Below are 25,998 nucleotides of genomic sequence, written 5' to 3'. Positions count from 1 at the left end.
AAGGCAGCAAGATGGGTCTGCCTGGCACTGCTTAAGGATTTGGCAAGGCAAGCAGGCTAGAGGGAGCATATTCAAGTGTATGGATGCCTTAAACGCTATGGGATTTTTGCCCTCAAAATCTGAAGTTATGGGGAAGACAGCTCAGACTGACCACAGGGAAGCTGATAAATGCTCATACCTGGACTGCTAATATTTGACAGCAGTGATCAAATATTTTTTCTTCAAATACATTTTTAAGAACCAATACCAAAGACCATCCTTTATTACAATGTTAGTTTATGCATGGAAATTTCAGGAGGAAATGTTTCCAGCTTAAAGAATTCAGACCCTTGCCCAATCTAACAGATTTATACATTCAAATGTACATTACATACAGGAGCTCCTTTTTGAGCAAGGGATAATACTAGAAAGCTCATGAATTTAATGACACCAGAAGTGCCTGTCCTAGAAAAGGTTGCCATATTCCTTTCTCAGCTCCATGTTGGTAAGAATGGCCTGTTGATACTCAGCACAAGGTGGGCATGTTTCTACACCAAAAATTGAAGCCTTGGTTTTCAGAGTCCAAGTTGATGGTGACTACTGGTCCTTGGGACTTCAAATTCTGCCCCTGTGGCAGCACAGCTGACCATTCTCTGGGAAATTAGCCTGCAAAGAAACTAAGTATCAGTTTTACTTTCTACTCCAAACAACAGTCATTCAACAGTATAAAAGATATCTTCAGAAAACCTTAGGTTCACCACTACACAATCTGCCGGTAATTCCAGCTATTTTGGGTGATTTCATCATTTGATACCCTTTTCTACAAATCAATTTTAACAAAACTAGCTGCTCATTCATTCTACCACGGGGGTAGCCACTGTCCAGATCAAATCTTACCTCTTTTCTCAGGGTGAGCAGCCGCTGCCACTGCCACCACCAACTTTGAAATGGTACCGATCGTCCTTCAGCACTCAAAACCTGGGGGAGTGAATAGAGCATCCATAGACAGACAGCAAATGCTAAAGAACTGGAGGCAGTTCTGATCATAGCCTCAACTACAAATCTACGTCCATCCTAACAAACAAAAGTCCTTAAGAACTTAGTCATAATTTGCTTCTTGGGTGTAACCATTTAGTTACAGTACTTTAAACATCACAAACCGTAGACTCTTTAAGGAGGAGGAAAACTACATCTGATAGTATTCCGGCAATTTGCTCGGGATTATATAGCCATAAGGTAAAAAAGGAACTCCTGAGTTTGCTCTGCACTCTGCTCCACTGCCAGTATCTGACCAATAGTAATTTTACATCATTCAACTTAACACCTAAGCATCCTCCACCACTAATCGCTCTGCAGACCAAAGCTTACCTCTCAAGGCCAATGCTCCCCACTCCAATACTCAGCTGTTGAATGGTTGCCGGTCCCTCACTAACTTGCAACCTGAGTGAATATAGAAATTAAGAGTCACAGTTCAGAGCAACTTACTCCCGGCACCAGCAACCTGTGAGGACTTGACTGCAGTCAGCCAGGAATTGTTATCGTCAGTTATCGCTTCTGACGGCACTTCCTATTAGTGATTTCATCAGAGCAGTCAAGCACCTCTCCATTCCCAGTACTGCCCCAGAGCCCTGGACATTAACTGGAATTATGCTAAATGTTCCCTTAAAAACAGCCAGGGGATATTTTAATGGAGTTTGTTTATGCAGATCGCTGCAGTTTAGTTTCAGGTTAAAGGCAGCCATTTCCATTGCAATTACGCAACAAAGTAATGCATAATTATGTTAAACACATAAAAATTACAACTATACCAGGCCATTTCAGAGCATTTAAAGTAACAAACGCTACAGCTAAGTTCCGTGTTAAACCATACCTAGACTAGGCCTTACCTCAGGGTGGGATGCTGCCGACTTCGATACTCTGCAGCGGGTCTGCCACCTGAAATGTTAGACGGATGTGCATTTAGGACAAATTCTGGTAGTTACAGGCAACTGAACTGTCGGGGTTTCAGCGACTGCGGTCAGAGGCATAAAAATCGTCAGTTATCGCATCTGACGGCACTTCCTAGTATTAGTATCATCAGGACAGTCGAGCAAGTTTTCCTCGTGGTCCCATTACAACCCTCACCACCCACGTGCAGCGCCCTCCGGTGCAGTTAGACCCCGACATACCCCGTTTTCTCGGGTTTGCTCATTCCTTACGGCGAGCCCAGGAAAAGGGGTCCCGGCCTTCGGGTTCCTCAGGCTCCAGCGAGGGCGGCGGGCCTGCAGGTCAAACACGCACGCTGTCCGTGAGCCTCGGCCCACCGCGGCCCTGCCAGTCCCTAACACCCGGCCACGGCGCCTGCCCGGAAGCCCACGTGGGCGAAGCCGCCCTCCGCCCTCCAGTTAAGCTTCCCGAAAACATCCTCCAAAAACCTGAAAGGCACTAGCTCATTTGCCTTTGCAACCAGCTGCCAGAGCCAGAGGCAAACACAACTCACCTCCATAACAGCTTTAATGAAAAGGTTGCTTCCGCTGTGTCCCAGGCCCTTAAGGAGTTGGAACATTCCACTCGTCACAGAAGGGAGGGTGATACTGACAAAGACTCACAGGAACTTCCACACCATTTAACAATACAGGCTCCCTGCCACCCAAGGTTTCCCCCCTACTGTACAGCCGATGGTCTCTTCCATTGCCTCGGGAATTCTGGGCCACAGGCGCGCGGCGAGGTGCGAGGGCGCCTGCGCAGGGGCTGGAACGCGGTTGCTGGGTCTAAGCTCTGGCCCCGCGTTTGCTTCGCTGCGTGACCTTGAGCAAGTTCATCCTTTGTGAGGTTGCGGTTGCTCATCTGGAAAGGAGACAACGGCGCCACAGAAGGTTGTGCTGAGAATCACATGAGATAATGTATTGGAAACCCTGCAGAGCCTTGGCTGGGCAGTAGCTGCTCCTAATTCAACCGTGTTTCCCCGAAAATAAGATGTAACCTGAAAATAAGCCCTAACATGATTTTTCAGGATGACATCCCCTGAGCATAAGCCTTAGTGCGTCTTTTGGAGGAAAAATTAATGTAAGACCCGGTCTTATTTTCAGGGAAACACGGTAAGAAGCTTTGCCAGTCTGCTCTCCCCCCACAAATATTCCAAAATATCCGCGGGGCCGCTCCACCCTTGCGCTCTGACAGCCCTCACCTCCTCCTTAGAATGACCTCTGAGGAGCGAGCCAGCCTTCTCCTCTGACTCACCCAGGCTTCTCTATCCATGCTCCTGTCTCACCAGCAGTGGAAACCTGCTAATGCTTTCCTTTCAGCATATGAACATGCTCAGGTCTTTCCCACTTAAAAAAAAAACACAATGCAATCCATGCATACACAATTTATAAACTCGCATTACCCTAAGGGAGAGCAATTCATTTTGACTGGAATAAATAGGAAAAGTTATAATGAGACAATTTTTGAGCTCATCTTAGAAATAAATGTAGGATCTTATTTGCAGAAGGGGTTTCCAGCGAGAGCCAGGTCAAGGGGTGAGACACGCAGGAGGTCCATCAGCCTCCATGAAGAATTTATTGAAAGTGCCAAGGACAACATGGGGGGCAGCAGGGGTGTGGGAGAAGAGGTGTCTGGAAATGCTTGGGCAAAACTGCAGAGGGCTGGGGATGCCAGCTAGTGCATCCTGTGAGCACTGGGGCACCTCTCAAGCCTTCAGAACACAGACGTACCATGCTTCTCTTCTCTTCCTAAGGGAAGGTCCCTCTGGCTGCCCTGCAGAGAATGGCTTACAGGGGTGAAAACTGTGCAGGAAGCCCAATGGGGAGAGAAGGCAATAATCCAGAGTCTGACCTAAGCCAAGGAGCTCAAAGGCTTGGAGAAACATCTTGGAGGTGTCTGGAGGCTGTGGGGGAGGGAGAAGAGGTGGCTGTGTTTGCCCATGTCCACCACCATGTCTGCCATGACAACGGGCACAGCACCTCAGCCAGCTACCTGCACGCAGGAACACAACAGTCTTGAGGCTGGGAGCAGCAGGTGAGGATGTCCTGTGCCCAGAGCGGGAACAGCCCAGCCCCAGACGCAGGCTTGTGCCCACAGAGTCATGCAGATGTTGACCAGCCCAAGGGCATAGTAACTTTGTTCAAATAATGTTTCCAGGATAGTCAGTCATGAGAAAATATTTATTTATATTTGCCACTAAAGTTCCCTGGAGCCAGAGCCATCAGATAGGGCTGGAGATACTCCCCGTTTCTGCCCTGCCTGCCTCCTGCGGCATCTGGGCCCTCAGTGGGACTCCAGGAGCTGGAGGGGCAGATGATCTTCCTCCAAGGCACTGTCCTCCCCGGGCTGGGCAGGGTTCTTCATGGTGCCTGTAAATGGGATGAAAAGCACTGTGACTTGGCCCTTGGGGTGTGTCCTCAGGAGGCAAGTGCTAGGGAAACAGGAGGAGGTCATAGCCATGAAACCACATCATGACCTGTGACAGCAGGGGATTCTGAAGTCCCCAGCAATCCCTCTCTCTGCCTCCCTTCTTCCACAAGCGTTTCCTGAACTCCTGCCTTGTGCTAGTGAGGGGCCTCCTGCCAGGAGCTTAAGGTTTCTGGAGGTGACAGCCTTTTGCATTAGAAACCAGAACACCTGAGGCTTGCTGAAGAGCTAGAGGGAAGTGCGAGTTAGGTGTTTAGAGAGTTCATAGGAGAGAGGGGACCCAAACCGTAAGAGAGGAGGCAGATTTGGACACCCAGAGGAGCAGGAAGGGCACTTCCAGCACAGACAAGGGCCAAGGGAAGCAAAGAACAAGAAGCATGGTAGACAGGCTGGCTGTCACATGGAGGGAGGTGTGGGGAATGGTTGGACAACAGTTTTGGTCTTTGACTTCCACACTGACGAGTATGGCCTTCCAGGCAGTGGGAGGCATAGTGTAATGAGGGCCGTGTGTAGTTTTTGTCTACGTTGAGGAATTGGAGTGGGATAAACCTGAAGCAGAAAGACTTGTCTGGAGGTCAGGGTGCAGGATGAGCAGCCCTGCAGGATCAGGAGAAATGAGGGGCGAGGGCGGAGAAGCCAAGTGGCGGCCTGGGCAGCCTGGAGGACACAGCACCAGACAGAGGTTGTGGGGGCAGAAACCATCAAGGCCTCCCACCTGGGTGAGGAGGGGGTGGGGTTACATACATGTTGCCTGCTAGTGCAGCCCCAAGGCTATTCCTGTTGGGCATGTCCAGTTGGCGGCCGTAGCAGGCAGTGGGGTGTGGGATTGGGGTGTGGAATGCTTGAGGCAAGAGGAGGAGCAAAGTAACGTTCAGAGTTTTGACAGTGCAGGGACGGGAGACAGAATTAAGGAAGACACACAGAGAGGGTGGGCAGGAAACACATGGGTTTGCGAGGGCCTTGGTCAGGGACCCAGGAGCCTAGGAAACCAGTGAGCTTTGGAGCAGGAGGCCAGAGGAGCCCCTGCACAGCGGTCATGGGTGACACAGCAGGCTGTGGTAGGAGGGGTTGGGGCTACAGGCACAAGCAAGTGGAGTCTGTCGGACAATGAATGAGAGAGGAGGAGAGCTAACGGAAGATAGGGTAGCAGCTATTGAAGGTTCCAGAAATGGAATGCTGTGGAGAGACCTAGTCCTCGGAACAGGCATCACTCTTGGTGAGAAGCAGCAGGGTGGGGATGGAGGCGCCATTGCCATACTAGGCCGTTTTAGAGTGGAGAAGACGCCGGCCATGAGAGGTGGGAAAGGCATAGGAAGCGGCTTCTCCTCAGAGATGTAGGAGCTGGAGGTGGGAAAGGGCTGGGGGCTCGTGTAGTGGGGGAAAGCTCAGGTGCTCAAGTCAGCAAGGCTGACCGGGACCGAGCCAGTGGGGGCTCAGGGAGATGCCACCTAAGCTATGGGCTGAGTAGGGGGCCCTCCCTAACTTGGCTCTCCAGGCTCAGCCCAGGACTGGCACTTGAATGGGCAAAGGGTGCAGTGGATTGGAACTTGCCAAGAGGAGGGGATGGAGATGAAGAGGCGGGAAGCAGGACAGGATGAAGGTTGGGCTGGTGAAAGTACTAACAGCCTCAGAGGTTTTCCCAGGTGACTGCCTGAAAACAGGCCAGCTAAGAGGTGAGGATGGAAAGGACAGGAAGGAAGCACCACTTTAACAGCGTCAGTCTTTTTAAATGAATGGAGCTGGGGAGTAACCACAGAAGAGATCCTGCCCCAGACTCTCCGTGGCTGTGTGGCCAGGCAGGCAGGCAGACACACACACACACACACACACACACACACACGCACAGCCTCTCACCAAGGCTACTCACCAGGGATGCCTGGCCCTGAAGGCTCCTCACACACCGTAGGCAACGTCTTCTCCCAGTCAGCCCAGTTCACTTCCTCTACCCTGAGGATGACAGAGCAGTTCTGAGGCTACAGGATGCCAACGGTGCAGCCACCTTTGCCCCAGGAGAAGGGCCCCAGCTCCTGAGTGGGTGGACTGAACAGACGTTCCAGTGGACAAAGAGACTGCAAGGAGGGTGAGGTTTCTCTGCCCTCCTGCACAGGACACTGGGCCACCCACGATCCCCTCTAGCCCTATGCTTGCAGCTATCAGCCTGCTGCCCTCTGGACCAGGTGCCCACATGGAAGAACAGGCATCCGTCCCTTCAGACTGTTCACAGTGACCTGAGTTTCCTGAACATCCAGAGAAGAGTTCAGATCAGGTATGCCTTTGCGTTCCCAGGTTCTGGGGCCCTATGTCGCTACTCTCTACATGCCTAAGACCCTCCCTTCTCCTTGCTTAACTGTTGCCTCATGAAAATGTGTCTATCTGTCACCAGGTTTCCTCTTTCAGTGCCCATGCCTTCCCTGGGCATGGAAGAGTTTGTTCCCTGTGGAAGGGTTGTAGCCTCCGTGGCCAGGTGAGGGAGTTGGGAGGGCAGAGCAGACCAGCCAGGGCAAGGCTGCTGTGCTATAACCTGAGTGTCCCTCTGGCTTCTTGGCCTCCTAATTGTACCCCATTTCAGGCCAGAAGGATAGGTCAGGGACCACGAGGGAGGGACCTTCATTTTCAGCCAATGGGACAGGCAATGGCCAGACAGGTAGGGCACCAGGCAGTGGCAGCCCCAGGCCTATGAGATCCAGCATCCCTGACCTCACCTTGGGAGGGCGGGGGTGGGGGGGGGAGAAAGGCGGGGCAGAGTCCCCATCACTCCTAAGCCCTTCCTTTCCCAGCAGCCTTGGGTCATGGCAGTGGTCGCCTGGTTTTCAGAAGACTAAGGCTGGCGGCACCAGCTGCCCTTCCCTGCCCTCTCACTCACCTGAAGCACCAACGCTCATCGGGGCTTCCGTCCGGCCTGGTACCAACTGTCAGCAGCACACCTGCCCGCTGCTTCTTCCTCTTGCACCACCAGTAGCCATTCTCCATCTCCAGGACCGAGATGGCTTTCTGGGGACAAAGGACGCATCGGATAGAGCAGTCAAGAAGATGCAACACAGCACTTTCCAGTACAACCCAAAGTCCACTAAGCGCATGGATTGGAATCCACTCCAACTTTTGATGACCTGTGTGGTGTTAGGCCCTCACCCCCTGGGAATCTCAGTTTCCTCACTTAAAGACTGAGGACACTGTATCTGGTAGTTCGGGAGAAGTCAGCACGTAAAGAGTGCTCAGCAATTACTTGCTATTGCATCATTACAGTTTCCAGAATTTCACACCACCTGGTGAGGAGGTTCATTTGCTCTACCCCACACAAGTGCCTTCCCACTGGCATTCGAGGTAGGTAGAACATAGAACTTTGCAGGGGAGGACACGGAGGCTCAGAGAGACAGGGTGAGCAGTGAATTGGTAACACACTCCAGCCTCCTGGGCAAGGCTCTCTCTGCACCAGCTGCCCAGACCTACCCCTCACCCTTCCCGTGTCAAGAAGCAGCTCTTGCTTCCACTTTAGGTGGGTGTCATATCAGCCTCCGGCTTCAGGGACCTCTGGTCCCCCAACTCCTCCAAGCCGGGCCAGCCCCAGGACTGCACAGCCTGCTTGCCTCACCCACCAAACTGCCCATTTAACATACGATAAACACAGAATGGGAGCTCATAGGGCAGACTTTGTTTTAATATCTCTGCTGTGTGTTTAGAACCTAGAACTATGTCTAGCCCCATTGCAGGCACTCAAGAAATACTTCATAATCATGATGCTGATAATAATTAACACAGTGAACACCTACTGTGTGCCACGCACTGGCCTAAGGGCTTGAGAGCTAAGCTTATTCAATCCTCACAGCAGCCCTATGAAGGAAGGAGTGGCTGATGGAGACCCTGACAAGGGCAAGCCCGCCTGGGGCCCTGGCCCTGCTGCAGGGGCCCAGCTCAGCTGAGTCTTGCCCACTTTCCACAGAACCTGGGCAGGGGGAGAGGAGCCTCCCGGGCACCTGCAGCTTCCAGATGCTCCAGCTGTCGGTGGAGACGCTGTTGACAGTCTCGCTCATGAGGGCGATCAGCATGTTGAGCAGCAGGACGTAGGTGAGCAGCACGTAGGCCAGCAGCAGCAGCAGCACCACCCCGCGGAAGCGCAGCTGGTCCTGGAACGCCAGCTCGCCCATACCGATGGTGAACTTGAAGAGCTCCAAGGACGCGTCCAGGATGCCATCGTACGGGGCCGAGCTGTCCTCCTCACCTTCCTGTCCTGCCTGGGGCCGCAGTGCCTCCGTGGCATTGGAGCTTGTGGGGACCCCAGGGCCCCGGGCCTCACGGCTCAGACTCACCAGGGCTGCAGGAGGGTGGAAGGGGGTCCTCAGCCAGGGGAGGCCAATGGGCAGACTTGAGGGCGTACAGGGTGGGCAAGGGTTGAGCAGGGGCCAGAGGGGGGCCTTTACCTACAGCGAAGCCGAAGAGGAAGACTAAGTAGACCAGAAGGAAGCGGAGCAGGTCCCGCAGGATGACCTAGAACACACGCGCCAGGAGCGGGGTGGGTGGGTGGGCCACCAGACATGACCCCCGACCCTCGGAATGGGTTTCCATGTACACACCGTCCCCTCCACACACATAAACATCTGCATACACTGGGCCCTATGGAGCGACACTGAGCCAAAGGGTCTTTTAAAAATCTACATGAGATCACACGGTGGATGCTTCCCTTTTCAAGGGTCCATTGAGGGATGAATAGATAAACAAAATGTAGTGTATCCATACAAGGGAATATTATTCAGTCTCAAAAAGGAAGGAAATTCTGACACGTTACAACATGGATGAACACCTGGAGGACATTATGCTAAGTGAAATACGCCAGTGACAAAAGGACAAAAACTGTATGATTACATTTTTATGAGGCACTTAGAGTAATCAGATTCATAGAAACAGAAAGTAGAGTGGTGGTTGCCAGGGGCGGGGGAAGGTGAGAATGGGGAGTTAGTGTTTAATGGGTACAGAGGTTCAGTTTGAAATCATGAAAAAGTTCTGGAGATGGATGGTGGGGATGGTGGCACAACAATGTGACTGTACACTTAAAAATGGTTAAATGGTAAATTTTGTTATGTATATTTTACCACAATTTAAAAATGTTCTAAAAACCTCAGGGCCTCTCGACCTGCCTCCCTCTCCCTCACTCTCCTCAGCCTCCTCGCTCTGTCTCACGCACTCCAGCCTTGTTCTGCTTCTGGCCTTTTTCTTTCCTGTTCTCTTTGCCTCAAATGCTTCTTCCTTGAGTCTGTGCTGAATCATTCTTTCAGGTCTCAGCTGTCACGACTTCACAGAGGCCTTCCAGCCCACCCTGTCTGAAGCACTCTCTGCCCAGCCATCCTCCATCACACTGTGCTATGTATTCCCTTCATAGCGTTTGGCAGTCTGTAACATTTTCATTTGTTTTCTTAGTGTTTCCATTTCCCCTACAGGAATGTCCTCTTCAAAAGAGCAAGGACTTGTCTATTTTGTTAGTGAACAACACTTAGAACAGGGCCTGGCCCATAGTACATACGTCCTAAACATTTGTTGAATAAATAAATAAATGCATATCCATATGCCCAGCTGTCCCTTGGCACAGGCACACAGGTGAGCTTGTGTGCATTGTCTCTGCTCCTTCGGTGTGCAAGATGCATGTAGCTCCTGTGTGGGCACTTGCAAACACACGTGCAGGCGTTGGCTCATGCATGCAGAGTGAGAGCAGGCATGGGCACGCTCATACTCATGCTTACATTCAGCGAGTGTCTGGGTGCGTGATGCACAGGCAGACATGCTTAGGTTCTCCTCTGCCCAGGTTAGCTGTGGAAGAAGGTGCCTGCCGGCTGAGGCCCAAAGGAATCCCACTTAACTGTGGGGTCCAGCCATTCCCAGTCTGGCTGCAGCGGGGTCACCCCAGACTCACCTTCTGGATCATGATGCTGTAGATGCCTGTGTGCTGGAAGCCACGTGTATAGTAAAGCAGGTTCAGCCAGCCCAGCACCAGTGAGGACACAAGCAGGGGCAGGTACCACTCGATGGCCAGGAAACACAGCACCTGAGACAGCACCGTGAGCAGGGCCTGGATCAAACTGTGGGGGCAGAGTGTGGGTCAGCTTGCAGGCCACCTGGCAAGGACCCCTTCACCCCCACTGGCCAGTGCTGACCACCACTGCCTCTCCCATGACAGTCCGATGGATAAGAAGTCCTCCATCTGTCTGGACGCAGTCAGGTCCTGACCTCCATCCCAGGCGAGTTATTTAATCCCTGGGACCTGAATTCACCCCCAGACCCCCCCGCCGTAATATAGGGTAATATGTAGTAATCACGCCTGAGCATTTGTGAGGATTCAATGAGACAAGACAGGTAAAGAGTCCAGGCTCCACTGGTGCATAGCAAGAACTTGGTAAATGATCTACAAGAATGGGAGTACGTGTATAGTGAGCCCCAGGCTGGACAGCCGGACTCCTGAGTCTGGCCTGTGCTCTGGTCCCAACCCCTTGGAGCTCCCTGGCCCTGGGTCCTCCCCTCTAAAGCCCGCCTGGTGTCCTCTGCCTGAGATGAAGGAGGAGTGAGGACTCACGTACAAGAGGATTTCAAAGTAGCTGTCCATGAACGAGATCCAGATGAACAGACGCCGTCTCCAGAAGTACCACAGCTGCGGGGGGAGGGAGGAGGACAAGGGAGTGAAACCGGCTCTCCAGGCCACGACAGCAGCCCTGTGGGCCCTCAGGGCCTCAGCACAGGTTCCCACTATGCCCCTGACTGCTGGCCTTGTGGGAGCTTGGCCAAGACCACACCGGGGGCTCTGGCAGCAGCTTTGACTTTTTGGAGAGGCCCATGAATTTTGCTGATCGCTAAGATTTGGATCCTGTTTCCAAAACATTTGGATCCCATCTGCAGCAACCCACAGACACCCAGGGAATGCCAGGGGTCTCCTGGCTCCTTGTGGATCCAAGTGAAGAACTCATGTAGTACATATGATGAGGGGGAGAGTTCCTGTCTCTCCCTCTCCCTGCCTCCCAGGAGCCACCCTGTATTCCAGCCGACCTGGATTTGGTGCCCAGGTTCTGCCCCCTCTGAGAGAGTCTCAATGCCATGGCCCAGCTTGTCTCCTGCAAGTTTGCAGCATTTTCAACTGAAGAGGCCCTGCTGGGGGTGTTGGGCTGAGCCCCGCCAGCCCCCACTCTTCTGTGCTCCCTGAGTGAGGAATGCCCCCGCCCAGGGACCTGGTGGGGGCTTCTAGCTCGATTCCCTAGGAGCAGAGCGGGCACTGTCAAGGAATCATAGGAGCCATTTGCTACCCTGTGGGCACCTCAGAAAGCATAGCAGGGAGAGGACCCAGCCCCAGAAGGCAAAGCCTTCAACTGCGAGGACGCAGGTCAGGGTGCAACCAGCTATCGGATTTGGTGTCCCTGTAAACAAAGGGACTGTGGTTAACTCACTCTGAGGTTCCTTGTAGTTCTAGGTTTGTTCCTGGGTGGACTGGGAGCCAGGGGGAGTGGGGGGAGGGGATAGGAGGAGCCCTCACCTGGCTCATGAGGAGGTAGATGCCCCCAAGCAGGATCAGGATATGGCCCAACAACAGCATGGAGTTTCCAGCTGTCACTTTCATGGGGAGGAGGGCCTGTGAAGAGATACTTGGGTAGGACCACCAACAGCCCACCTTCTGAGAGCCACAGCTGAGAGCCTGAGCTGTAGAGAGGCCACTCGAAGCAGTAGAGGGAACATGGGCTCCGGGGCAGGACCCCTGGATTCTAGTCTATTGAGAGGCACAGTGCATAGTGGTTGGGAGCATGGGGTTGGGAGCCAGACTGTCTGGATTCAGATCCCATCTCCACCACTTACAGCCTGTGTGACCCTCGGTAAGTTACTTAACCTCTCTGTGCCTCCTTTCTCTAACTGTTAACTGGGGATGATAATAGTTCATCATCTCAGAGGGTTGTTGTGAACATGAATTAAATAAGCTAACACCTGTCAATCACTTAGAATACTTTCTCACATATGATATACACTAAGTATTAACTATTACTGTTCTTCCTGGGCTGCTGGCATCCACGCTATCACCAGCTGGGTAAGAGCTTGAGCACATCACTCAAGCACTCAAACCCTCAGCGTCAGCATTTGCAAGGTGGAAGTGGTCATCCCTGCCCCAGCTCCTCCCAGGGCTGGTTCCAAGAGGTCTCCCTACCATGTGCCCCGCCTCCCCGGGCCCAGCCTTGCCTTCTCCAGGGCAGGCTGGTGGTAGGTAATAGCGGTGAAGATGAACATGTAGATCAAGTAACACAGGAAGTTGAAGAAGAATCTGGGGATGAGCAGGTCCCATTTCTCCTGCAGCAGTTTGTTCAGCGGCTCCAAAACCACCATTCGGTGTCGGTGCTGGGGTGGGAATGTGAGAGCCAGGGTCCGTTCAGCAGGTATACGTAGGGGCCCACTCATGCTGGCCTCAATGCAAGGGCTGAAGGAATGGAGGGGAGAGAGAGGGGAGCCCCAAGTAACCCTCCCCACCTGCCGCCGCCACACCGTCATGGCTAGGGAGTGACCCAGGGCTTCTCCTTCCGGTCCAGAGCAGGTGCTGGTCAACGAAAGGCCCGCAGTGGTAGCCACCAGGACCCTGGTATGATCTCCACTCGGGTGGGACTGGAGTGTGGAATGAGTGTGGACCCAACAACTGGGACAAGGACGTGCAGCCACACTCCCACTGGCACGGAATAGGGCAGGTGTGGTCCAGCAGACAGCCTGAGTTGTGGACCTTGCAGGGAGCTCTGCCAGGCCCCCTCCACTCACCCCTGCCCCTGCAGGCTCACCGGGCTTCTGCAATGAAAGGCGATGACCTCCAGCACTGAGTTCTCCTCCCAGCTGTCCACAGAGGCCAGGTCATACAGCGACACCCGCACAGGCCCGTAGCACCATTCGGTGAACTTGCGGGAAAGGGGCTGGTACGGTCCCGAGAACTCCCGTTGCAGGATGTGTCTGAAAATCTGCAGGGCAGGCCACGTGAGCTTGGCTGCTTGCCTACCTCCCAGCACTGACTGGGAGTCTGGGAAACACTCAGCACCCAGCAGAGCTACCCACTGTCTGCAGAGCTGCAGCAGACACGTGCACACACACTGTACAGATGGGTCTTTGTATGTATAAACTCTTACATACATCTACACATGCTCAGCCACAGTGTGGACATTCCTACCTGCCCACATATGCCCAGGTCTGCCAGCCAGCACAGCTCTTCCTTCCCCACTCCTGCCCCTTGGCCTCTTGCATGGACTCCTCACACGGCAGAGGGATCTCCAGCCCAGGGGTCCCTAAGGACCCTTGAGATCAGAGGCTACCAGCTGCCCATGTGTGTGCCCTTCGGTGGTCAGAGTCCAGAGCTTTTAACAGACCAGAAAGAGTCACTAACCCAAACAGGTGAAGAAGTAATTTACTTTCACAAATGAGGAATGGGGAGAAGGGAAGACCAGGTTGAGGAGCAGCTTCCACAGGCCACATAGATAACAAAGGGAGGTTCCCACTCCCCAGGAACCTTGGAGGGCAGGAATAAAATAGCAAAACTTCTACTTATGTTTATTGTTATCTTAGCCTTCAAAAATACCTGAATTTTAAGCATAGGCCCCTTTGTAAACTGCACGGTTGTATACCCATGAAGCCAGCTTTGGCAGTAAGGATCAGACAACTGGTGAGCCATTTGGAAAATGGTAGGTAGAGCTGGATCGTGTTTACTCGTTAGACCAAAATGACTTCCAGATAAATCAAAATTTTAGGCATTAAAAATGAAACTGTAAAAGCCTGGAAGAAAATATGGATATAACATACACATAAGGTTATAGATATATAACCTTGCAAAAGGATTAAGCAATAGCAAAACCAAGGAACCCTAAAGGAAAAAATAATTACATTCACATACATAAAAATGTAACAGTTCTGTGTGGCAAAAAATATCATAAAAATTAATGTTGAACTGGGAGAAAATTTTGGAACTGTTATAGTAAACAAAATGCTAATATGTTCATTACAAAGAATACTTACTGATCAAGATGAAGAAAACTTAAGAGTAAATTTAATAGCAGAATAGGCAAGTATATGAAAAGACTGTCTCCTAATCAAGAAACCCAAATGATTTTTTTTTAAATCCCTGTGTTTTAAATGTAATATGTAAGTTCAGATATAGTTTATCAATAAATACACACATGCGTGCTGAAAATGTTCTTACTAATAGGAGTGTTCATTCGAAAAGCGGGGAGACCACTGATCTAGGCCACTACCCCAGGCTCTTTTTGTAGAAATCTCAGGGTGAGTCCTGCTGCTTCCTGGAAAGGTGGGGAGGGGAGGCCAGCCACTCACCTCGATTTTGCCCTCCTTGGCGGCCAGCTTCAGGGGCGTGAGGCCCTGCAGGTTGGAGATGTCCTCAAGTTGCACGGTGGGGCAGAGGTGGGTTCCAGCCTGGAGGAGGCTGTCGTACATCTGGATCACCAGTTTGCTATTCTCAGCCGAGTTGTCTGCGATCATCACCAAGGCATGCAGGACCGTGTTGCCCAGTGAGTCAGTGGCCTGCAGGCTGGCAGGCTGGTTTGGGTTCTTCAGGAGGTAGCTCACTACATCCCATTGCTTGGTGCACGCAGCCAGAGACAGGGGCAGCTCACCTGGGAGCCAAGGAGGCAGCTTGAGACTCAGGCCTCCCAGCTTCCACCTGCCTCCACCTCATACTCCTTAGACAGAAGGCCAGGCCTCCTCGAAATGGGTCAAGCACCCCTAGGAAAGTATGGAGCATAGTCTTGGGGTCCCAGGCCCCACGTAAGGCAGCAGTGCCTTCTCCTATGAGTGCTGGTAAATGCAGCCCTGTGGGTGTTGACACAAGGGAGAGGGGACCAAAGCTCTTTGCCATCACCAAGGTCCCCATCTCCCCTGCCTCTCTCTCTTTTCTTCAACAGAGCCTAGACCCACTGCTGCCTAACACAGACGCCCGTTAGCCAGGCCCTGTCTGGCTGAGTCTTGTCACAGGCCAGTTCTAGCAACCATTCCCCAGCCCTGGTCCAGGCTTGGGTGTGTGGTGAGCTTCTTTGGCCAGACAATGGCAAACATCTCTTAAGACAAATGGCTTTTGCAAGCCACCTAATGATTAGAAGCAGGGGTCCCGGCATCAGACAGACCTGGTTTGAAGGGCCAGCTCTACTACCCATTAACCGTGTGACCCCCCTCTGTGCCTCACTTTAACCAAGAAAGACTGCTCACCAAAATAGAAACAAGTCGCTTGGCTTTTCTTCTGGAAAAAGTGGCCGCAGGCCCGGGCATGCACGTCAGCACCATTCTCCACCAGGAGCTTCACACACTGCAGGCTCCTCTTCTCGATGGCGATGTGCAGGGCACTGTGGCCTTGGTAGTACTCATCTGTGCACTGGGCATTCACCAGAGGCCAGGGATTGCCAGAGTCCCGGTCGATCTGCAGCAGCGGCAGGATGCAGGCATTGGTCCCATCCCGAAGGTTCAGCACGGCCTTCATCAGGCACGTCTTCCCTGTGGAGCCCTCTGTGGGGGAAGGGGGGAGGGGCACCAGGGTGTTTAGGCTGGAGCGGCTGGGCTGCCTGCCAGCCTGCACAGGGAGCCCAGGCTCCAAAGTGCTCCTGGGGAGGATAAAAAAAGATTGCCACACATGACTGGTGGAAGCATAGCCATGACGCAGGGTATTGAGTCTCCACTGACTACCATTTCTGCCTGAGAAATTGTTTCTAAGACATAATTTGTCCTACGTGCAATGTTGTCTGTACAAGAACACTCCGAGCAGTGTTTGTTCAGTGGCTCTACCACTTAATGGCTCTGTCTCCTCAGGCAAGTCACTTGGCCTCTCTTAACCTGTTTTTCTCACTGTAAAATGGGGATATTCCGGGGTTATTGTCAGGATCAAATAGAATTATATACAAAATGCTTAGCACACAGAGGGTCTGGCACATGGTATTGCTGAGGCCAAAAACTACAAACTAATCTAAATGGCCAGTAATAAGGAATTAGTTAATGAAATGATGGTAAATCTAAACAATGGAAAACTCTGCAGTTGTAAAGTGACTGAGTTAGAGGCATACATATGGCAATGGACAATACTACAAGATGTAGTACGGGGCAAAAAAAGCACATTACAAAAATTAGTGTACATGGCACAACTCCATTTAGTAAATACAGAGGGTGCCAAAACAATGTATACACATTTTAAGAAAGGAAAAAACTGTATTAAAATTAAAATACTCAATATATACCGATAACAAAAGATGAATACAAGTCACGTTTGACTTCTGCAATTACAAGAGGTGCTCAAAGTGGTGCTCATCAGTGTAATTTTAATACAGGTTTTTTTCTTTCTTAAAATGTGTATACATGTTTTTGGCACCCTCTTTATATACCTAACATATTTAAATAGTTTGAAAAGATGTATCCCAAATTATTAACAGGGGTCCGGGATGACAGACTTTTTACCCTCAGCTTTATGCATTTCATTGTTATGAATCTTCTAGGATGCACAAGTTATTTTTCCAATCAGCCCAAACAATAAAGATATTTAGATTTTGGGAAAAGAGTGCTCTGAGATGGGTAAAGTATATGATATGTGTATTATATCTCAACAATGCTGTATTTAAAGAGAAAGGAAGGAAGGAAAGAAGGAAGGAAGGAAGGAAGGAAGGAAGGAAGGAAGGAAGGAAGGAAGGAAGGAAGGGAGAGGGAATGCACTGAGGATCCCCACAGAATCCATTCAGCCACTGAAATGGGCTGCAGGTGGCAGAGGTAGGCCAGGAGCTGGTGGGGTGGGTGAAAGTGGTAGGCACAGCCAGGACTATAAGCCGCGTCCTTGGCTCTGTCAGCAAGGTCCCCCTGCAGCTATTCCGGCAGGAGGGCTGCTAAGGACACTCACCCTTAAAAAAGAAAGAAAGAAAAAGAACACCAGCCCCTTGGCTCCTGACCATGGTCAAGGCCCATCCAGCCAACTCAGTCTCAGCACAGCTGGCAAGACATGGAGGCTCTGGCCCGTAGGACAGGCCTACCTGTGTACACCTTGTCGGTAAGATACTTGCTGGTCCGGCGAAGGTACTCTGGTAGCCCAGCCAGTTCCTCAGGGACACCTCTGGCAACCACGCTGAAGAGCCGATCACGGTCAAAGCGGTTTGGGTCCGGCTGGCTGCAGGAATGTAGTTTGTGAATGATGCTGTAGAAGAGCCACAGGCCCCCCAGAAAGCTCCCCATCTCAGGGAGCCCTGTGAGCACTGTGCGCCCCGCAGGTCCAGGAGCCCCATGGGAGCCTTTCTGAGGACCTCTGCCCTCCCAGGGCAAAGCAAGGAGACCCCAAGTGCTCAGAGCCCCAGGAGGGGAGAGGGGGACTGCCCAAAGCTCTGGTCCCCAGCATCCCTGTGGCTCCAGGCATCACAGATGTTTCTCAGCATCGGGTGCCTTGATGATCTCGTAATAGGCTCATAATCCCACAGTGTCAGTTTCAGCATAGGAAATTGTCATGGCTCCTGAGCTGGGATCCAGGTCGGAATGGGGCTATAGGAGGTGCCCACAGACTGTTGGGGGCTATATGCACTGCTGGTTTCAACAAAGGAATCGAGAAAAGTCCCTCATCCTCTCAGAAACCACTGTGGGCTAATAATGGAGTATCTGCACCTTTTAATGCACACTTCATCCCTGGGGGCAGGAATCTCTACTTTCTCCATTAGACAAACAAGGAGATAAAGTAACTTCGCCAAAGTCACAAGGTGGCAGAACCGGGTTCCCATGGGGGCTGTCTAACTAACTCCAGACCCTGACTCTTAACCCCAGAGAAACTCTAGGCTGGGCAGACAGAAGTTTCTCAGAGACAATGGGCTCAGCACTGAAACCTATCAGATGCTCATTGGAGTTTTACTGAGAAGCCACACTTCCGGGAAAGGTCCCAGAAGCGTCCTTTTAGCTCTTCAGAATCTAGCCGTGTCTGGTGACAGGGAAGGGGAAGGGGTACCCCCTCCTGGGCATGTCACTATTCACAGAAACAAGCTCATGGGGGCGGGGGGTGTTCTGGCACCATGACCAGCATATATGAAGGGACAAACAAAGGTGTGTGTGTGCTATTTGACACTTTAGGGACCCTCAAGTCCTAGTTTCATGACTCCCCTGGAATGGGCCAACCAAGTAAGGGTTGTCAACGCTGATGAGTGAGGGGATTGTTGGGATCAGTCGTATCCGAAAGTGTCCTAAGCCGTATTCATGTGACCCGGCCCTGCCTCCCCGACACCAGGAAGCTGCATGTCTGCCTGGCCTGGTCAGATGCACCATCATCTGCCCAGCAGACCACGTGGCCACAACATGACCAAGAGGGCTCTGTGGCTGACTAGCGAGCCCTCTGGGTAGTCCACCCAGGGGAAGTGACTATTTGGACAAAGTTATTTCCTGTTACAGAGTAATATCATATTCTCGGGGTAGGGAAGCCCCACAAGGGCACAGATTGAGACACCAAAGGGCATCAAGGGGCCCATTCTGCTTGTCAGGGAGGCTCCCCAGCTCCTGAAAGCCTCGCACGCATCCGCTCTTGTCCTGGTCTGAATCTGACAGTGCTCCTGCAGCACAAACAATATAGGGGGTCTGGGCTGGGAAGCCAAAGCGGGTGGCTGCGTCCCAGGCATGAGGAGGAAGGAAGGGGCTTCTCTGACAGAGTCCTGCCTGAACCATGAGACTTCTCCTGGTCAGACCTCGTATGTCAGACCTCACACTGAGGGGGATGGCAGGTGTACCCCCACACCCTTCCCACAGGGCTAGAAGTGGGCTCACACAATCTAAACTGGTAGAGACCACAGGATAATCCAAGTGAAGATGACTCTCAGGAGAAGCCCACCATCCACAATCCCCAGCGTCTGCATGCCCTGGGCGACAGGGTCAGCCTTGGTGCAGAACCCAGGAGCTCCTGGGACACAGATGTCCTTGACTCTCTCATCAGGTTGGAGTGTAGATCCTGCTACCATCTGTCACTGGGACATGACAGGGTGGGGGCCAGGGCACACACAGGGGGATGCAAAGTTCAGTTGAATACTTGGAATTGGAAGAGTATGTCCCTATGAAGAACACCTCAGAAAGCAAAAGGCCAAGAATAGGGAAGTTTCCAGAAGGAGCAACCCCAGAAAGCAGAGCAGAGTTCAGCCTGCCAGACCCAAGAACCATCAGAGCCTCATGGAGGACCCCACAGGGGTGCTCTGATGTAAGTGAGGGGCCCTAGGGCTGCACCTCCATTTGCTGCTTCACCTGACACCTGCTCCCTTTCCGCGGTAGTTGAGATTCACTCTGATCTGAGGGGAGAAGTTCTGATCCTCTTCCTGGAAACGTGACTCCATGGGGGGTGGCCCATCTCCACGGCCCAGCTTTCCTTTGTCCATATCAGCACCATCTTCTTCACCTCCATCGTGTGTCTCCAGCCTGAAAGCCGGAGGGCTGGAGGGTGAGGTCATCCTGACGTGTGGAAGCTGCTCTGTCCAGCTGGAACCTCTATGGAGACAGAGATTTCAAAGTCCCCTCTTTCCTCCCTGCCCCAGGTAGGGAGGGGTAGGAGGTCTGGCTGGGGCTGCAGAAAGAGAAGTTTAGAAGCTAAGTACATTTAGAACCACCCACTGTGTGGAGCTCAGCCCAACAGGAAGTGGAGAGGAAGGAGGGAGGCAGAGGGAAGAGAGGGAAGGAGTCTCCTGGCGTGAGGATGGCGCTGTGTCCTGGAACAGGGTAGGAACAGGGACCCAAGAGGTTGGCCTCTCTGACGTTGTCCCATAGGAAAGGCCATGATTGTTCCTGACTTTCTCTCTGGGACTTCCTGATATGAGAGGCCACAGCTCCTGATCCAGGGATAACAAATGTTTGCATCAACAGCACAACCCTTTCTCTACACAACATCTTGCCCAGTAGTCAATATTCACAACAGATAAAAGTGCAGTTGTCAGGTGGGAGTGCGTCACTCAGTCTTTCACCACAGAGAGGGCGCTCTGGGGGAAACCGTTGGAAAACCACTAGTCTATCAAACCCCTCATTTTGCTGCCAGGACAACTAAGGCACAGAAAGGGGAAGTGACTTTACCAAGGTTACTATGGTGTTTCCCCGAAAATAAGACCTAGTCAGACCATCAGCTCTAATGCATCTTTTGGAGCAAAAATTACTGTAAGACCTGGTCTTATTTTACTATAAGACCAGGTCTTTATAATATAATATAATATAATATAATATAATATAATATAATATCAGGTCTTATACTAATTTTTGCTCTAAAAGATGCATTAGAGCTGATTGTCCGACTAGATCTTATTTTTGGGGAAACAGGGTAGCTGCTGGCAGAGTCTGGTCTAAAACCACCTCACCCTATCATGACTTCCTCTTCAGTTCTTAAAATCTTTTGGGGCCCATCTGTATTTTCAGTCTGACTCATCTCTGACGGCATCAAATGTCACCTCTCTGTGCCTTAGGGTCTCTAGTAGCTTCAGAGTGGAGAGGGAGACCCTTTGCTGGCTGCCCAAGCCCCCTCTGAGCGGCAGCCCCACCTCAGGCCCTTGGCGGAGCTCTACTGACAGCACTATCTCACTCTCCCAAGAGAACTGAAACCACAGCCCCCACTGCATGGCAAGGTGTAAGCCACAGTGGGGGGTGGGGATGAGAGGAAGTCCCTGTGCCCCCAGTGGGTAGAAGCAGAAAGAAAAAGTCAGAGATGGGTGGGGAGACAGCAGGGTGGGAGAGGGGAGCAGGGAACAGAAAGAGCACGGGGTTGGGAAGCGGAGAGGGTGGGATGGTGGCAGGGCCAGGGCTCTCTCTGTCCAGCTTCGGGCTCCCCCAGCCCTGAGGAACCTGGGTGGGGTACTTTCTCACACAAGCAGGGGAGGTGGGGACCTGGCTGACTGCCTCAACAGGCAGTTTTGACCCACCATCTTTCTACCCATGCTGGGGCTTTCTTCCTGGGACGGACACCGTTTAGCTGGCTTATGTCCCAACCCCACCCCACCCCATTCCGCCTCCCTGGCTGCTCCGCAGACCACCACAGACCTCAGCAGCAACAGCTGTCTGTCCAGCCCCTGCCTCCATGCTGGAGCCCCCACCCACCCTGGCGGGGAAGGAAGAGGTCTAGCAGTGCAGATAGAGGGAACGGGAGCCCCACTTAGACCCTGGATCAGGGCTGCAGAAGCAAGGAACCCACTTGGGGATCCCACCCCATCATTCACTGTCAGGTTTGGGGGCCCCGCCCTTCAGACGCCCCCAGAATTGTCTTTCCGACTTACCCCGCACGGCTGAGCTAGGGTGTGGCGGCCGCTGGCTGCCGGCTCTGGGATCCCGCAGCCTCCGAGGCGGCGGGGGCTGCGGGAGGAAGTGAAGCCGGGAGGGGCGGCGAGGCCTGACAGCTCAGGAGCTGCAGCACCTCCCCAGCCTACTGGGAGCTCGGGCTGATGGGCTGTTGCCTCTCGGTGTTCCACGCCCTCAGCCCACCAGCCTGCCTGGTGGGGATTGGGGATTAACTCCCCAGTCAGGACAGGGTGGCCTTCAGCAACTGACCATCTGGATCACTGGCCACACCCTGCTCTGGGAGACGCGCCCCATCTCCTCCCCACCCTTACTGTCTAGCCACTGAGGCCCAAGATGGGGATGGGGTAATTAGAGGCAACCCTTGGGTGCTGGGGCATTACCTCCACTGGGAGCTGGCATGGTGGAGGGGTCTTGCCCCACTACACCGATCTGCCTCTCCCTTTCCTCACCGCAGCCTCTTAACAGACATGTGGCTCAGACTGAGAACTGGCAGGGAGAGCTGATGTGGATGGCCCCCAGGGAGAAGAGAGGAGAGGAGAGGAGAGGAGAGGCTCAGTCCAGCACATGCCCCTGGGAATGCACCCCATCCACCCACCCAACAGTCTGAGGGGACTTTCCCACCTCCTGGGGCCTCCCCAAGGTCACTAGCCGTGGGCACTGAGGATTGGACTTCCCCTAGTTAAAGGTGCTTCCAGCATGGGCGGTGGAGGGCAGGGGGTACAGGCGCCAGGCATGTACTGCCCTAGTCTGAACTCAACCCTGGGGTTTGGAGACACAGTCACCATCCAGGTAGAAGCCGTAGATACTTCCTTATTTTTCACACCCAAAAATCCAAACCATCAGCAAGCCCCCTCTACACACACACACACACACACACACACACACACACACACACACTCCAAATTTACCAAATTTATCTCTGTCTTTGCCTGGTCCAAGCCACTATCATCGCTCCCCTGGGAGACTGCAGCCACCTCCAGACTGGTCTCCTTGCTTCATTCCTGCCCCACCCTCACCCTCATAATCCATTCTCCTTACAGCAACTGGAGTTATCTTCCAAAAATGAAAACCAGATCACCTCATTCACTGGCTTAAGTCCCCCACTCCCAACCAATGGTTTCCCCCAGTGCTTAGAATAAAATGCAAACTCCACACCCCTGTACAATCTGGGTGTCCTTCTCATGACTCCAGTTTCATCTCTCATTGTAACCCTGTCTTGCATGTTACACTGTAGACCTGTGCTGTCAATATGATAGTCACTAGCCACAGTGGCTATTTAAATTTAAATCAATTATAATGAAATTAAATTAAACATTCAATTCTGCAGTCACATTAGCCATTTTTCAAATGTTTAATAGTCACAGTTGGTTGGTTAGTGGCTACCATATTGCACAGAACAGGTACAGAGATTTTCCATTATCACAGAGAATTCTATGAGACAGGACTGTTCTAGATATTCTGAACACATTTCAGTCTCTCTTCTGTTGCCTCTGAGCCTCTGCACAAGCTGTTCCATCTGCCAGGAACCCTCCCCCCCACCACACACACAAACACTATCCTTATTCCCACCAATTCCTATTCATCTGTTACATCTCCATTTAAACAAAACTTTCTCTGGGAAGCCTGTTGCAGAACTTAGACTGGGTTAGGGTTCCCACTATGTGTTCCCATGACACCTTTGTACTTCTCTGATCATAACTCATTACCCACTATTGTTAACATTTATTCATTGTTTGGTTTCACCTTTAATAATAACAAATGCCTACTGAGCACTCACTATGTGCCAGACACTTTCTCATACACTGCCGGTAGATTATAAAATGAGGCAGCCACTTGGAAAAGAGTCTGGCTATTCCTCAAAAGATTAAACAGAGAGTTATCATATGACCCAGCAATTCCTCTCAGGCATGTACTCAAAAGAAATGGAGACACATGTCCACACAGCACTCATACACAAATGTTTACAGCAGCATTATTCATAATAGCCAATTGGAAACAACCCTAATGCCCGTCACCTGATGAATGGAAACAAAATGTGGTCTCTCCATACAGTGGAATATTATCCAGTCATAAAAGAGCAACGAAGTACTTACTGATACATACTACAACATGAATGACCTTTAAAAAATTAGGCTAAGTGAAAGAAGCTAGTCACAAAAGATCTCATATTGCATGATTCTGTTTATATGAACTGTCCAAAATAAAGAAATCTATGGAGACAGAAAGTAGATTAGAGGCTGCTTAGAGCAAGGGGATTTGGGAGGAAATGGGGTGCTAATAGGTATAGGGCTTCTTTTTGGGGTGATGAAAATGTTCTAAATTTGATTGTGATGGTGGTTGCACAATTCTTTGCATACTAAAGATTTCACTGGCCATGCACCTCAGCCAGCCGAGCCTCCCCGCCACGTCTCTGGCCAAGATTTCAACAGACCTCACCCAAATGCCATCTCAAATGGAACATGCCGTAGAATACATGGTTTTCATGTTTCACTAATTTGCTGGGGATAAAGGCTACTTAACAAAGGAAGACCTGAAAGTATTCATAGAAAAGGAGTTCCATGGATATTTTGAAAATCAAAAAGACCCTTTGGCTGTCGACAGGATAATGAAGGACCTGGGCCAGTGCTAAGATGGCAAAGTAGGCTTCCAGAACTACTTTTCACTAATTGCTGGGCTCGCCATTGCGGACAATGACTGTTTTATATAGTCACATATAGCAGAAGGAAAAGAAGTAGGCAGCATTCAGAAATTACTCCTGCCCTGGCGAGAGTTCTCCCAAAGGGTTGCTTAAAGAATCTCTGCCCCACAGCTTCACCCTGTATAGGATCTCATGAGGAGATTGGGACCCTTAGAAAATGTACAAATAAAATCCTACCGCATTTGACAAGAGAAAGAAAAGTCAATTAAAGCCAGATAAGCATTTGACTTTTATATCCAAGGCTTGCATCCACTTGCCCTCAATAAATAAATTTCTATTTTAGTTCCTAAAAAAAATAAATACAAAAGACCATTGAATTGTACACTTTAAATTGATGAATTTTATGAGAATTATGTCTTTTTTTTAAAGGCCTCTGTGCAGAGAAGAATTCCTGTGTTTTTAGGGGAAAATTAATCAAGCAAAGAAGCAAAGCGTCCTTAATCCCAATGTCATTGGAACCATATTTCAAGAAGCTTCACCCAGCTTATTCTCTACACAAGGAAAATCTACCCAAGCAGCCTTTATGCAATATCTTTCCTATGCATTTCATTTCACACTTAGTCACTTTTTGTAAAGCAATGTATCTTTTACTTGAATTTATTTTCAGAATCAATTTTAATAAAAACAAGAGAGAGGTCAGAAAAATGTGTCAGAAATATGCTTTGGAGAGGGGAACTAAGGGTCACGGATGGAAAGGCAATTTACTTTTCAGTATCATTTGTACTATTTGAATTTTTTACCATTGGCTTTGAAAAAACAAATACAGACATCCCTGCTTTTTTTTTTTTTTTTTAGTTTTAGGTGTACAAAACAATGTAATAGTTACACATTTATACCCCTCACAAAGTGATAACCCCCCTCCCCCAAACTACTTCCCCTCTGACATCGTATATATCAGTTACAATTCCACTGACTCTATTCCCTATGCTGTACTCCACATCCTGTGAATATATATATATATATATATATATATAATTATAGTTGACATTATTATTCAGCTTCAGGTGTATAGCGCAGTGGTCAGCCATCTACACCATCCATGAAGTAGTCTCCCTAATAAGAAGTGTCCATCAGATACCCTACAAAATCTTTACAACAGTATTGATTATATTCCCCAAACTGTCTTTCGTTTCCCTGTGGCATTCTCATGGGTACCGATTGTGCTTTCTAATCCCCTCACCTTCTCCCCATCCCCACCCTAGACATCCCTGCATTTTGAAAGTTCACATTACACCATTTTGCTTTAATGAAAAGACCTACATTAGTACCTATTTTTGCTAACCAAAAAAAAATTTGAAGAGGACTTTTGCTTTTACGAAAAAAGGTAAGAGAAAATCACATTCAGTGTTTGTTTTGCAGGAAGCCCTTGAGGCTGCCCACCCTGAGCAGGGAGAGTGGCCACCAAGATCCTCCTGGGACCTACCCTCAGCATCTCAGCATCAAGCGCCACAGCTTTGAACTGTGTCTGTGAGCATCTGCGCTTTTTCTCAATTTTGTGCATCCGTTAGCAAGATGTGTCCTAAGAAAAGCATAAGACAGCTCACTAGGGTGTTACGCTTAGCATAAAACTGGACATAACTGAGCTTATTTGGTGTCCTTTGGCAGGCTATTTTTGGATCTGGGAATGCTCAAAATTTTTTCCATATCAACTAATTGTAATTGCTCCTTTGCTTTATACC

The 25,998-nt window shown here is 50.8% G+C and overlaps 1 protein-coding gene, 3 non-coding genes and 1 pseudogene across 6 annotated transcripts; 1 reads left to right on the top strand and 4 right to left on the bottom strand.

Moving 5' to 3' along the window:
- Positions 1 to 244: 244 nt before the first annotated feature.
- On the bottom strand, positions 245 to 21,938 carry TRPV2 (transient receptor potential cation channel subfamily V member 2). 3 transcript variants are annotated; one of them, XM_074319413.1, is made up of 20 exons: positions 21,600 to 21,938; positions 19,597 to 19,836; positions 17,370 to 17,503; positions 15,574 to 15,867; positions 14,686 to 14,984; positions 13,152 to 13,325; positions 12,568 to 12,723; positions 11,876 to 11,971; positions 10,932 to 11,002; positions 10,271 to 10,436; positions 8,343 to 8,786; positions 7,235 to 7,362; positions 6,239 to 6,318; positions 3,675 to 4,313; positions 3,199 to 3,290; positions 2,148 to 2,805; positions 1,866 to 1,914; positions 1,348 to 1,419; positions 877 to 957; positions 245 to 645 (listed from the first exon to the last, which is right to left on the bottom strand). In XM_074319413.1, the coding sequence occupies exons 2-14, from the start codon at positions 19,797 to 19,799 to the stop codon at positions 4,228 to 4,230; spliced, it is 2,331 nt and encodes a 776-aa protein (XP_074175514.1). In that variant the 5' UTR covers positions 19,800 to 19,836; positions 21,600 to 21,938; the 3' UTR covers positions 245 to 645; positions 877 to 957; positions 1,348 to 1,419; positions 1,866 to 1,914; positions 2,148 to 2,805; positions 3,199 to 3,290; positions 3,675 to 4,227. The 3 variants fall into 3 exon arrangements, with proteins under 3 accessions (XP_074175514.1, XP_074175515.1, XP_074175513.1); XM_074319414.1 differs by adding an exon at positions 8,787 to 8,853 and having other exon boundaries at positions 2,148 to 3,290; positions 8,343 to 8,680; positions 21,600 to 21,921; XM_074319412.1 differs by having other exon boundaries at positions 2,148 to 3,290.
- LOC141569056 (small nucleolar RNA SNORD65) lies at positions 716 to 788 on the bottom strand. The gene has a single exon (XR_012492450.1). It is a non-coding gene; the product is annotated as a small nucleolar RNA SNORD65 (small nucleolar RNA).
- LOC141569044 (small nucleolar RNA SNORD49) lies at positions 1,499 to 1,569 on the bottom strand. The gene has a single exon (XR_012492438.1). It is a non-coding gene; the product is annotated as a small nucleolar RNA SNORD49 (small nucleolar RNA).
- Positions 1,995 to 2,063, bottom strand: LOC141569045 (small nucleolar RNA SNORD49). Its single transcript, XR_012492439.1, has one exon. It is a non-coding gene; the product is annotated as a small nucleolar RNA SNORD49 (small nucleolar RNA).
- A 2,123-nt stretch (positions 21,939 to 24,061) lies between the features above and the next one.
- Positions 24,062 to 24,328, top strand: LOC109461283 (protein S100-A10; annotated as a pseudogene).
- The last annotated feature ends 1,670 nt before the right edge of the window (positions 24,329 to 25,998 follow it).

This window comes from Rhinolophus sinicus, linkage group LG15 (genome assembly GCF_036562045.2).
Source record: "Rhinolophus sinicus isolate RSC01 linkage group LG15, ASM3656204v1, whole genome shotgun sequence".
NCBI classification, from domain to species: domain Eukaryota; kingdom Metazoa; phylum Chordata; class Mammalia; order Chiroptera; family Rhinolophidae; genus Rhinolophus; species Rhinolophus sinicus.
The sequence above is the reverse complement of the archived record's forward strand: the minus strand, read 5'-3'. Positions and strand labels throughout refer to the sequence as shown.